General features: G+C 42.3%; 1 protein-coding gene across 2 annotated transcripts in view; it reads left to right on the top strand.

Moving 5' to 3' along the window:
- The window catches only part of EDA (ectodysplasin A), a 185542-nt gene that overhangs the window by 92031 nt on the left and 78866 nt on the right, over positions 1–14645 (top strand). For both annotated transcript variants that reach the window (XM_048863602.2, XM_048863600.2), the window contains exon 2: positions 7396–7501. In XM_048863602.2, coding sequence (XP_048719559.2) covers positions 7396–7501 — 106 coding nt within the window. The remainder of the gene's footprint in view (positions 1–7395; positions 7502–14645) is intronic.

The following is a 14645-nucleotide window of genomic DNA, read 5'->3' as shown; positions in this document are numbered from 1 at the left end:
CTCTCCTCAACTCCTGTTAAAAGTTCTGACTAATACTCCCACCATGTTCAGAACTAAACATAAACCATCCTTTTGACTTTAGATTCCCCACAATAATTTCTCCACCCACTATGCTAATTCTGCAGCAAGACTGTCTGGGAGTTGGCTACTGTTCCTTGATTCTCTGCCTGTGTCTGTCCCCATGTGCAGGATAGAACAGCCTGCAGGCTGCTCTAAACTTTACCAGCTAGCTATGGTTCCCAAAGTGCTATATGCCAGCTGGGAACTGCGAGAGTACATTACACTCTAGCCACGCTCCTTGCCTGCCCTTCCCTTCCCTTCATCCAGTATGTCCTGTGAGCAACGTCGTTAGTGGAGCAGAGCTGAGACTCTCTCACTTTGTCCAGGCACTGACTTCATTCTAACCTCTCTGAGTAGTCATTACTCATGCAATAGTCTCACTAGTTTAAATGGGACTATTTTTGTGCAAGTAAGGGTTATGGGATTGGTCATTAATATGTCTGACTTATCCTGTCATGCCTTTTACCCCCATAGAATATGGCTATTGTATGAGCTAGCTCTTAGGGTAGTGGGAGATACTGCAGAGCCTATTCTTATATCATTATTTCTGCAGGAAAACAATTCTTATTAATCTGGTTTTAGAACAAGTCTGTGTTCAATAGCAGCTGTGATCATATAATAAAATTATGGTCTGTTCTTATTAGCAGTCTTTTATTTCAGCTTCTTGTGGTGAAATGTGCATCTGTGATCATTAACAAAAATATTTAATATTGAAGGGAAAGTGTATTTTTCCCTAAAATAAATCTTTTTGCATGTCTAGAAGGAAAAAATGGTAGCAGTGGGAAGAAGTAAATGAAATATTTCATTTACCAAAGCGTAACAGATCATGAAAAAGTTCATGATAGCTTTAATAATGTATGGAAAGTCTAAACTTTTCATCGTTAACACTGAAACAACTTTGTTTTGAAATAACAAAGTTTCTATGCCACTAAGAGGAATGCTTTTAATGAAAGTACAGTTTTAGCCCCAGTGCTACAAACAGTTATGCACAGGCTTAATTTTAAGCACAGGAGTAGTCCAGCTGAAGTCAGTGGGATTCTTCTTGAGTAAAATTACATAATTGTGTAAGCTGTGTACTTGCTTGTTTGCAGATAAGGGTTTTAATTTTCAGTGCATTGATTTTTTTCCTATAGCAGTTTTATAAAACTCAAAAGGATACCCAACTAGTAGTAGCAATACAAACAGCATTTAGCATTTATAATTTAGTTTATAATAAATTTTAATCTTAAATTACAGTACCACAAACTTTCAAATTAGTTTTACAAAACCTTAACCTGATTTAAATTAATTATATTTTAAATCAAGTTAATTTAATCACCTTGATTTAAATTGCTCCCCTTGCAATCATAACTGTGGATTTTCTAATATCCATATTAAATATCTAATCCTTTCTTGAATCGTATTAAATTCTTGACCTCTGATACCGTAACAGTTAAACAGGTTAGTCATATGCTGTTTAGAAAGGAAAAGTCTTTGTTGTGTTATGAGGGTAAATGAGCTGTGTTAGATGGACATGTAGCTGCAGCTGCTTTTATGTGTCATTCATTTTGAGATAAGTTTTTTAGAAGTAATTTTCTTATAAGAATTGTGTGTCTTATTTTTTTTAAAGGAAAACAAAGCCCTCTACACCCAACTTCCAACTGCTTTTATCAGGGATGCTAATTTTGCTTTCTTCTATAACATGTCACTGAAATAAAGATCCATTTAATATTTGTAGAAGCAAAATAAAATATCAGGAATTGTGAAGACTAGATTTGAGCTTTTCTCTATGAACAGGTAAAAGTTGACCAGAATCATTTAAATTACACCTGGGATCACAATTCCCTTTGCTCAAATCCAGGGTTTTCTGATTTTTTTTCCCTGTCCTAGTGCTTGGTCTTCTATTAGAGAGCAATGTTTTTTCCCCATATATGCTAATTTAGGTAATACAGTTTGAGGCAGGTGGGGGGGGGGGAAATAAGTAAAATCTGGGGTGGAGTGACCTCCCTAGGGGGATCACACATTCCTGCGTGGTGAAGTATCTTAGTCTTTTTGAAATCGTATACTGGCTTCAACACCTGTGTAATGAGTTTATAGCCCATGCACAATAAATCGTAATCCTGGCTGTTAGAAAGACAGTCATGGGTGCCAAATAGGTCTTTATCCTATAATAGCAATTACAGACCCCACTTCAATATGAGCTATCTTCTGTATCAGATATTCTTACCTTGTCAGCTGTGAAAATATATGTGGGAGTTCATGTTATAAAGAGACAAACCATACTTTATTAATCTTGAAGATTTTGGATGGAAGCATAGATATCAGAGTTTAATTTTTCCTATGTTTTGTCCGTATCTTCCAGTTGATAGCTAGGCACTTCCACAATTTTAACCAACTTAGTGGAGTTCTTACCCCCTCTTGTAGCTGGACATGCTCTCAATATGGGTGGCCTGTGCTGAGTTGATCTTAGTTACAGTGGCTGAGCCAGTAGGAGGTGTGCTGAGCTGATCTCAGCTGGAAGTCACTCAGCAGATTTTATCTGTAACATGTAGTATGTATCTGTAGTATGTTAATCTACTAGAGTTCTCTGAGATTCATAAATATTAAAGCCAGGAGGGGCTATTTTGGTCATTTTGTCTAACCTCATGCATAACACAGGCCATAGAATTTTACCTAATAATTCCTGGAAGGAATTTATCCTTCCCTTATATCTAATTTAACCTCTTAACCTAGTGTCTTTTCCTGTGCAGGTCAGTAACACAACAGTGCTTGGGTCCTGTGCCGTTTATTTCTCAATACTCTTCCCAAGTTACAGATAAAATGTATTTGTTTTATACCTACATAAAATACCATGTCCATTTCTGTCCACTGAATGGATGACATGATTGGAATAAATGACAAATCAAAGGATTATTTAAACATTTGGTTCCTAAATCATCTGTATTTCTTGAAGATCAATATTTTATGAGGAGGAGATGCTACCAGATTATGGATATATCTTCTTTTCTTGGAATAACTAGAGTGACTGACTTAAATCGAGCTTCTGAATGCAAGTGACACTACATGTCTCTGGGCTAGTCTGCATCAGATTATAAAGATCGTTCTCCTCCAGGTATAAGGTATTATTCATGATATATTGGATGTAATTGTATTTAAAGGCCCGTAAAGATGTCTAAATGCTAGTGTCCAGTGAGACTTACAGTAGAGAGAAAGAGAGATGCCTCTTGACAAGATTGCAGGCTTGTCACAGAGCAGAGGAAGTCAGATGCAAGATTTCTCTGACAGTGACTTCCTGCAGGAAGGCTCTAGGTGGGTTGCCAGCCCAATGCAAAGGGGAGGCCCCATTTGGAGAGAAGAGTTGGAGAGGAAGTTCACCTTGCAGCAACGGCTCCTATGTCTGCAGGGCTGGGCACGGCTCTGTGTGTTGTGACAGGGCACACAGGGTCACAGCACTCCTCTCTCAGATCTGGCTCTACTTCCTGCTTCCTTCCTCCTGTCATGATGGAGGGGCAGCAGAGCCAAACCTGAGCGAAGGGCACTGCGACCCATATGCCAGTTTGCAATGTCTGGAGCAGGTAGCTGGGCCCACACCTGCAGGACACGAGCAACCACTGCCCGTGCCTGGGGTGAGCCAGAGGAGGCACACTCTTAGCCCCTCCTGTCTCGGGGCCTCCTCGCCTCACCAGAGTAGATGAGGGGTAGGGTGCTGCTGCAGATGGTCATTGCCCCCTTATTTGTCTGGGCATTTTTTATCAAATATCACAGAGCAATCACTAATCCCATGACTTTTACTACATTTACCATGATTGTTCCATGATTTTTTTATTTTAGAAAAAATGCTATAACAAATCTGCAGCCCTAACAATGCATAAGTCAAGGGCCTATGAAGGAGCTTAATAAATTAGCAAGTGAGTACCAATTATTCAGAGAATAATTAGAAATGACTGCATCCGTCATCTTTAGTTTCATTTAATTATTTTCCAGCTAGGATCTCCAAAATCTCCATGTGTTGCTACCTAACCTTATTGTAGAAAATCAGAAAGCTCTATGGTGTAAAGAATTAGTATGGAAACTTTAGGGTTTTTTTAACATTACAGATGGCTTGAAATAGATGAGACTAATATTCTAATGTAAAAGGGAACTTAAGTTTGTTTGTTTGAAAATGAGGTCCAAGTAATGGAAGCAAAAGTCTGTATGGATTTCAAACCCCCTTTTGTGATGATTGATTTGTGTCTTGACATTTGACATGGCATTCTCTTGAACCTTGTAATGACATAAAGGGCAGATATCATACTATGAATAGGGAGCTTGTTTTTGCCTTAGAGTTGAGACACATTGCTTTTTATTCTAAATTTTCTCATTTTAATTGCAAATATTGAAATTTCACATTTTAGACTATAGAACAAGCACAGATCAATTTTAATTTAGCAATATGTACATTGGATACCACTGAGTGTAGTGTGCCAATAGTACATATATTGCCAGGATTAATCCCTGTTTGAAGAGTTTTTAAATTTTTATTCTGTGGCTTGTATATCTATGTATATATTGATTATGTGTATATATTATGATATAGTCTTTAGTTACATTGAATCATAGAATTCATAGACTCATAAAATATTAGGGTTGGAAGAGACCACTGGAGGTCATCTAGTCCAACCCCCTGCTCAAAGCAGGACCAACACCAACTAAATCATCCCTGCCAGGGCTTTGTCAAACCGGGCCTTAAAAACCTCTAAGGATGGAGATTCCACCACCTCCCTAGGTGCTTCATCACCCTCCTAGGTGAAACAGGATCACATACTATTTTTCAGCATTCTACATTTTGCCTCTTTCAGTGAATAGGATGGATGGTGGTTAGCAATGTATCACAAGTTGTACAGTGAATGAGGCTATTGTCTATAGGACTCCTACCACATTTGCTTCATAAGTTGAAGGTCATGTAGTGAAAGAGACACAGACTGCAGAAGGAGAAAGGATGGTCTTATGGTTAAGAAAAGGAGTACTTGTGGCACCTTAGAGACTAACCAAATTGGTTAGTCTCTAAGGTGCCACAAGTACTCCTTTTCTTTTTGCGAATACAGACTAACACGGCTGTTACTCTGAAACCTGTCCTTATGGTTAAGGTAATTGAATGTCACCCAGGAAACTAGGTTCTATCAGCGTGTTTTTTACCACATACAACTTCCTGTGTGATTCTGGACTAGGGTTGCCAGATGTCCGGTTTTCAACCAGAATGCCCAGTCAAAAAGGTGACCGTGGTGGCTCCAGTCATGACCACTGACCGGAGCATTAAAAGTCCGGTCAGCGACGCAGGGGGCTAAGGCAGGTTCCCTGCCTGCCATGGCTCCACGTGGGTCCCAGAAGCAGCGGCATGTCCCCTCTCCGGCTCCTACGTGTAGGGGCAGCCAGGAGGTTCTCCACAGTGGCCCCGCCCCAAGCACCACCCCCACAGCTCCCATTGGCCAGGAGTGTCAGGGCAGTGTGCAGAGTCGCCTGGCCACGCCTCTGTGTACGAGCTGGAGGGGGGGCATGCCGCTGCTTCCGGAGCTGCTTGAGGTAAGCACTGTCCAGAGCCTACACCCCTGACCCCCTGCCCCAGGCCTGATCCCCTCCTTCCCTCTGAACCCCTCAGTCCCAGCCCAGAGAACCTTCCTGCACCCCAACCCCTCTTCCCCATCCCAGAGCCCTCACCCCCCCCCATTGCCCCAACCCCTTGCCCCAGCCCTGATCCCCCTCCTGCCCTCCGAACCCCTCATCCCCGGCCCCACACAAGAGCCCACACCCCTACCCCAGCCCTGATCCCCCTCCCACCCTCCAAACTCCTCAGTCCCAGCCCAGAGCACCCTTCTGCACCCCAAACCCCTCATCCCCAGACCCATCCCAGAGCCTGTGCCCCCAGATGGAGCCCTCACTCCCTCCCGCACCCCAACCCCTTGAGCCAGCCCGGTGAAAATGAACAAGTGAGTGAGGGTGGGGAGAGTGAGCAACCAGGGGGGTGGGTGGGTGTTGAGTGAGTGGGGGCAGAGCCTCAGAGAAGGGGCGGAGCTTCTGAAGAGGGGCGGGGCATGGGGCAAGGACGTTTGGTTTTGTGCAAGTAGAAAGTTGGCAATCCTATTCTGGACATGTCATTTAAAGCAACATTTTCACATGTTATGTTACCTTCTATGAACGTAGATAAGCCTGAGTTTCCTCATTTTACAGATCACATAGAAAAATACTAACATTTGGCAGAGTTTCCAGAAAGTAGTGTGACTAAGTGGCCTACACCTTTAACCTCTCAGTAAGATATAAGGTCTTCCTCAGTAATAAGAGATGTAAAAGGCACATAAACTAATATCAGACAATAGGAGAGGTGAATGTAAGAATCCTGGTGGTCTGATTCCCAGCACATTGCACCTTCCCCTAGGTCAAAGGATATTTGGATGGAGGAAAGTACCAGGGAGGAGAAGATGAAGCATCACTTCGCTTGTGTCCTGTCTAGAGGATCAGCTACATGTCATATGCTGAGGAGAGATTTGGGGACAGTCTATGCACAATGCTGATAATATGTTATGCTATTTTAGCAGTCAGTCTGTAGCAAGTGCTATTGGGAAAGCACAGACAGAAAATGGAGATTTTCAGCATCTTATAGCTCAGCTCAGTCTGATTTGGATTTTCATGGAGAGAGCAAAAGGCACCTCTTTAACTCCAGAACTGTCTTGTTGCCAACATTCAAAGTACTGTTGCAAACCATGTAACTATCAGAGCTCTTAAAAAAATATTTTAAAGGAAACTTTTTTTTTTTTATAATGGAAAGTGCTAGAAAACCTAAATATTGTGGTCACTACCATTCCCCATGTAATAAATGTATATACTTCAGCATTTAAAATCTTCACCGCTCTGTGCAAGCATGGGCTAATTAATCTCACCTATGCAATATAGAAAAATGTTATCTGTCATTTACAAATAGGGAAATAAAGTGACTTTGGCCAACGTAATGCTGATTCATTTGACAGAATTAGCACTAAAATAATGACTCCTCATTCCTAATCTCATACCTGTTCTCTCATCACAGGCATACAGGAGTACTCTTTACATAGGAAAGTAATGTACTCTATAAGTCTGACATATGACTGACCAAGAAAACTGAGATCCTGAGATCATTACGCTGCTTATGGGTGCATCAGAAATTCAGATAGCAGGCTAGCATTTTATGCTGTTCTGCTAATCAATTTTAGATAAACTATTCTTCATGGAATTAAGAAGTTATTGATATCAAGACTCCAATCTCTGCTAAAGAGGTGGAGGTCAGTCAGTCTGGCAGTGATAATTTGTTGGTAAAGAAACCTTAACTTGATGTTCTTACTGTTCCAGCTGGCCTTGCTGAATTTCTTCCTCCCTGAAGAAAAATCGCATCTTGAAGAAGAAACTAGGCATGTCCGCCGAAATAAAAGGAGTAAAAGTAGTGAAGGACCTGATGGTGAGTTTGTCTTTATTTCTTAAATTGCATTTCTCATTTTCACAGACAAGTGAGGGACAAGCAGTTTTTTCAGGTAGTGAATATATGGTGGATTGTGTAAGTTAACAAGGGAGCTCCTGTCTCGTAGTGCCTCCATGAACTTACTTGGCATCCAGATCATTAGTTCCATAAATTCCTGTTTCCACACTACACTGTCTAGTCAGTGATATTAAAATTAATATCCTAACCAATTGTTGTTTGCCCCAACTATCATTATTTTTTATAATGACTCAATAAGGGAATTCATCTTGTCTAACAGTAAGGCCTTTGGCTTGCATACTGACATGATTTGTTCATATACTGCCTTTGCTCCCTATTTCCTTAAAATCCATGTTCAATAGGTTGTTGTGCAGGCTAAACAGCTGTGAACAGCACTATGCTACAGAGTGGAGATGTGTTGTAACTGGGACACTGTGTGTGGTTGTAGAATAGATTGGTCCAAGCTCCACACCGCTTAACCTCTAAATACTTAATATTCTTTGAGTGTTTGTGTACATATATATTGTACTGCAGGTGTGCGTGCACCCAAGCACTTGAGCCAGACACTTTTGGTCAGAAATTGGGGCGACACATACATCCTGAGTGTCTTCCTGCTCTCAACCAGGGTCAGAAAGAGATGGGGCCACCCAACTCCCTCTCAGTTCCTTGTCAGCTCACAGCTTGATGCCTCATAGCTTACTGTTATTCAGCACTTATCAAAACTCTTTTATAAACTTAGTTTACATAATAATTAGTCAGTAGTCAGATAGTGGTAGGTTTTTGATGGTGTTCCTTTCTCTCTCTCTCTGTTTTTGAGCGAATTCTCTCCCTTTTTTTCTTTGTTGGTATGCAAATACTGTGGTTATTCTTCTTTTGTTTAGGATGCCAGTGAGAAAATCCCTGGGTTTTAAAAATTATCTGTCCTGTCAAGCAGCCATACCTGTAAACAACGGGCACATGAGGTGCTTTTTCTTTAGAAGAAGGCCACATTTCAGAGAGATGCACTGTATGTAGATCCTTCTCTAGATGAACAAAGAAATCTAGATAGAGCCAACTGAGAATATACTTCATGAAAAACTTCACACATCCAACCTTGTATCTGGGTCACTCCCAGAATACTAAGCACCCAGATTGTTTCATTGAGGAGTGCTTCATAAGCCTTTGTACCTTCAGTAGCCCTTTTGATTCTGAAGACCTCGTCCTGTGAAAGAGGGAGAAATCCCCAGAAGTCCACTAGAGAGAAGACGCATCAGTCACAGTCTCTAAAGCCATCATCTAAAGCCTTTAAGTTATCTTATACCTCAAAGGGAAAAAAGTATTGCTCAAAGACCAGGAGAGACTTCTTGATCAGCCATTCAGCCCATAAACATGAGGCCTGAGTACCAACTGAGAACTTACCTGAATCTGGCACTGAGCAGACTTCGTCACAGGACCTAGTACTGCTATCTTCGACTGCAGTGGTTCAATTTCTTCCAGTACAGATAACCCCAGTACCAACGATTTTGATACCAACTGGGTCAATGCCGATTACTCTCTCAGCACTGACTAGCTCGGTATCAGCAATTGCTTTCCATCTCACATTCAGTACAGTCCTTCCCATTACTGACTCTATTGGTACTGGCTACACCACAATCATATATAGTAGCTAGAGATCTCATGATTTCATCCATCCTGGACTCTCCACTCATCTCAGCTGAGTTTGCATCAGTCAGGAGTACTAATACCCACTACATACAAAGTTTACCCACAGTGCTGGTGAAGACATTCTATCTTAGCCCATGATCCACACCCATTGGCACTTCAGCTGTCCTGCCTGAAGAATATTCCTTCTGATCTTCAGTTAGGGAGCAGCAGAGAAGCCTTTCCTGTGGCATCATTATTGGGTTACAGACTTTTTCCTTCCTTGACAGCTCGTCATTCCAGAGTGGAATCTTATACTAGCAATAGATCCCTCTCTAGGGATATTAACCCTTGGGGACCTGTGTGTTGGCCTTACCAGACACGTTGTGGCTATTCCTCATGCTAGCAGATCCACTTCATCAGTGCAATCAAGACCTCAATCTCCAGAGCCTCAACTTACTGAAAAAGTCACTTCCACCAAACCACCACCTCCTCAGGTTCTTATCTCTAAGGCACAGGCAGAAGAGGAACTTAAAAATGAACCTCAGTGGATCCCATTCTTTATATCATCCTCTTCCCCAGATGAAGCTATTGCTCCTGAGCCTATACCATCTATGCCTAACAACTGTAAGTCATTACAGGAGCTCATGAGGAGAGTGGCCTCTGCTCTACAGAGGAGAGTGGCCTCTGCTCAGCTCCTGTAGAAGTTATCCAGGAGAACCCTCACAGGCTACTAAACATCTTGTGTACTGCAGTCCCTGGTTGAGTGGCACTGCCTATCAATGAAGACCTCTTAAATCTCACTAGATTGTTATGGCAGGCTGTAGCCTCCATACAACCCACATCTAAAAAGGCTAACCAAAGTTACCAAGTTCCAGCACAGGGTTTTGAACAATTCTTCTTTCGCCTGGTGCCAGGATCATTAGAGGTGATGGCTGCAAATGAGAGGTATAGGCAGGGACAACAGATATCCACACATAGGGACAAGGAATCCTGTAGGCAGAAAAAGCAACTCTATGGCGAGCTTATAAATGAGAATCGCAAATTACCAAGCGGTTCTCTCCAAATATGATCATACTAACAGGGATTCACTTCAGAATTTACAGACAAATTGCCCACAAACTCAGAGAGGAGTTTAAGTCCATCATGGCCAAGAGCCAGGTAAATAACCACTTCTTAAAAGCCTGAGCCAAGAAAATAAAAAAAAGCACCAGAAATTTAAGTGTTTATCAACTCACCAGCCTGTTAAAAAATTAAGAAATCAACATTTGGGTCTCAAACCACAGGAGTGGAGACCCTTGGGTTTTTTAATTGTCTTTTGACACTATAGTACAGGGATCAGCAACCTTTGGCACGTGGCCCCCCAGGGTAAGCCTCCTGGCGGGCCGAGCCGGTTTGTTTACCTGCGGCATCCACAGGTTCGGCTGATCACAGCTCCCACTGGCCGTGGTTCGCCGCTCCAGGCCAATGGGGGCTGCAGGAAGTGGCATGGGCCAAGGGATGTGCTGGCAGCCGCTTCCTGCAGCCCCATTGGCCTGGAGTGGCGAACCACGGCCAGTGAGAGCTGCGATCGGCTAAACCTGTGGACGCAGCAGGTAAACAAACCATCCCAGCCCGTTAGGGGGCTTACCCTGACAGGCCATGTGTCAAAGGTTGCCGATCCCTGCTATAGTAGAAACATTACTTTGCACTATAATAGAAACAGGTTGAATGTAATCAAAATTTGTCTCATTCATCTGACATCATTACAGGTAATATAGTTCAGGACATCCATGCTAAAGCATTTTCCCCCCTGTAGACCTCCCATGTTGCACAATCATGTTTGCATTGATGCATTTTTGGAAGATCTGGGCAGTTATCTCATACTCCGTCACCTGATTGATTGTGGGCATCTTTCACATAGTATAATATAGTTTGTCTTGTGTTTCTGCATAGATATGTGAAAGGTTAGTAGGATTCGCTAACTTGGGTACATAGAGATGAGTAATTAGAAGAAACATTCTTCAAACTGCTCCCTAACCCTGGAATAACATCATACATCCTGTGCATCAGTCAACTTCACTTGCCTATTCTTCTTTCCCTTCCTCAGTCTTTATTTCAAAATATGAGAATCTATCTATATATATATAATTCACTCATGATGTAGTGATTCACATTCTTTGTTGTAACACTTGTTTCTTCTTTCCCTACCCCTTTAGTTTGTCTATCTTCACGTTTTGAATTGGTCTGATTACAGTTACAAACTCTTTGGAGTAGGGGTTGTATTTTTTATAATCTCTTTCAAACTCTATGCAAAGCATAGTGCTATATAAATGATTATTAGTAATAATAACCTAACTACAGCTTGGCAATTGCTACAGCCTAGCCCCAATAACTTCCAGGATGGTGGGTTGTAGAAATGTGTCAGCTTTGACCCCACCTCTCTTCCTTAGTTCACCTACCAGAACTGTGGCTCACCTGAGGATTAAGGCTTTTGTCAGTATCCAAGAGTAAGTCATTTTACATCAGTAGATAGCATGAATCTAACTAATGAAAAAAATCTCCACTTTTCCATGACCAAAAAGACAGAAAGTGATTAGTTTGCTATGACTAATCATAACCTTCTGACTAATTTTTGCATAGAATTTATTCTAGTGCTTTACTTTCATCTCTGTACATCCTGTTGTGTGGCCTGATTCAGGAAGGCTCTTAGGTATAATGCTTAAGTCCTTTCTTGATAGGTTTGCTTTCCTGAATCGGCCCCCTATGTATGGTACTCAATGTTGCAGTTCAACAACATTTTATGTTAAACCTTTTAAAAAATTGTCTAGCTGGCTAGGCGTAAGAGATAATAATCTCTGCTGGAACCACACAAAAAAACTTGAAACTAAAAACATATGTTCTAGAGTTTCCCAAGAATCTAAACACTGCATCAGCATCCTATTACAATTAATAAGATTGTTTAAAAAAATACCGTATTGGTTTGGTTTAATATCTCGCTGTAAGGAAACATGCAGGGAGAAAACAGTGGCTCAAGATAAGCGACCCTATGATAAACACTTAAGGGTTGTTATGGGGACAAATAGGGAAGCCCAGTCTCCTGCTGAGCCTACCAAACTGCTTGAAAAAAGCTACTCTCTCTCCTGCATCTCCACCCTCCAAGGGGTAGTTTTTAATAGCTTTTTGGGGAAAGGTTACTGATACAGGTTTCAGAGTAGCAGCCGTGTTAGTCTGTATCCGCAAAAAGAAAAGGAATACTTGTGGCACCTTAGAGACTAACCAATTTATTTGAGCATAAGCTTTCATGAGCTACAGCTCACTTCATCGGATGCATACTGTGGAAAATACAGTGGGGAGATTTATATACACAGAGAACATGAAACAATGAGTGTTACCATACACGCTGTAAAGAGAGTGATCAGGTAAGGTGAGCTATTACCACCAGGCGAGCAGGGGGAGAAAACCTTTTGTAGTGATAATCAAGTTGGGCCATTTCCAGCAGTTGACAAGAACATCTGAGGAACAGTGTGTGTGTGGGGGGGGGGGGAAATAAACATGGGGAAATAGTTTTACTTTGTGTAATGACCCATCCACTCCCAGTCTTTATTCAAGCTGAAGTTAATTGCATCCAGTTTGCAAATGAATTCCAATTCAGCAGTCTCTCGTTGGAGTCTGTTTTTGAAGTTTTTTTGTTGAAGAATTGCCACTTTTAGGTTTGTAATCGAGTGACCAAAGAGATTGAAGTGTTCTCCGACTGGTTTTTGAATGTTATAATTCTTGACGTCTGATTTGTGTCCATTTATTCTTTTACGTAGGGACTGTCCAGTTTGTCCAATGTACATGGCAGAGGGGCATTGCTGGCACATGATGGCATATATCACATTGATAGATGTGCAGGAGAACGAGCCTCTGATAGTGTGGCTGATGTGATTAGGCCCTATGATGGTGTCCCCTGAATAGATATGTGGACACGGTTGACAACAGGCTTTGTTGCAAGGATAGGTTCCTGGGGTAGTGTTTTTGTTGTGTGGTGTGTGGTTGCTGGTGAGTATTTGCTTCAGGTTGGGGGGCTGTCTGTAAGCAAGGACTGGCCTGTCTCCCAAGATTTGTGAGAGTGATGGGTCATCCTTCAGGATAAGTTGTAGATCCTTGATGATGCGTTGGAGAGGTTTTAGTTGGGGGCTGAAGGTGATGGCTAGTGGCGTTCTATTATTTTCTTTGTTGGGCCTGTCCTGTAGTAGGTAACTTCTGGGTACTCTTCTGGCTCTGTCAATCTGTTTCTTCACTTCAGCAGGTGGGTATTATAATTGTAAGAACACTTGATAGAGATCTTGTAGGTGTTTGTCTCTGTCTGAGGGGTTGGAGCAAATGCGGTTGTATCACAGAGCTTGGCTGTAGACAATGGATCATGTGGTGTGGTCTGGATGAAAGCTGGAGGCATGTAGGTAGGCACAGCAGTCAGTAGGTTTCCGGTATAGGATGGTGTTTATGTGACCATCGCTTATTAGCACTATAGTGTCCAGGAAGTGGATCTCTTGTGTGCACTGGTCCAGACTGAGGTTGATCGTGGGACGGAAATTGTTGAATTCATGGTGGAATTCCTCAAGGGCTTCTTTTCCCTGGGTCCAGATGATGAAGATGTCCTCAGTGTAGCGCAAGTAGAGTAGGGGCATTAGGGGACGAGAGCTGAGGAAGCGTTGTTCTAAGTCAGCCATAAAAATGTTGGCATACTGTGGGGCCATGCGGGTACCCATACCAGTGCCGCTGATTTGAAGGTATACATTGTCCCCAAATGTGAAATAGTTATAGGTGAGGACAAAGTCACAAAGTTCAGCCACCAGGTTTGCCGTGACATTATCGGGGATACTGCTCCTGACGGCTTGTAGTCCATCTTTGTGTGGAATGTTGGTGTAGAGGGCTTCTACATCCATAGTGGCCAGGATGATGCTTTCAGGAAGGTCACTGATGGATTGTAGTTTCCTCAGGAATTCAGTGGTGTTTCGAAGATAGCTAGGAGTGCTGGTAGCGTAGGGCCTGAGGAGGGAGTCTACATAGCCAGACAATTCTGCTGTCAGGGTGCCAATGCCTGAGATGATGGGGCGTCCAGGATTTCCAGGTTTATGGATCTTGGGTAGAAGATGAAATACCCCAGGTCGGGATTCCAGGGGTGTGTCCGTGCGGATTTGTTCTTGTGCTTTTTCAGGGAGAGCTGGGGGCGTCTGAAGAAGCTAGGCCTTGCCTCGGCTACCATCATAGGATAATAAGCCTCTAGGTAAGATGCATGCAGACTGTTTTAAAATTCTTTTTCTCTAAATGCTTTGTTCCTATTGTTAACATTGAATAGTACTTCACTTTTAAATAGGCTGTCTGGTCACTATCTTCACCACTGGTCACAGACTCCCAAAGAGATGCACTGCCGGCACTGATCCCAGTTGCCACCTGCTTGGTAAACACAGTTGATATGAAGGTTACTGTAGCCCAGGAAAAGATCCTGGTATAAGTGTGGGAAAATGGTGTGATTGATCTA

The sequence above is a fragment of the Caretta caretta genome, chromosome 9 (genome assembly GCF_965140235.1).
Source record: "Caretta caretta isolate rCarCar2 chromosome 9, rCarCar1.hap1, whole genome shotgun sequence".
Lineage (NCBI taxonomy): Eukaryota > Metazoa > Chordata > Testudines > Cheloniidae > Caretta > Caretta caretta.
This window is presented reverse-complemented; position numbering and strand designations above follow the sequence as displayed.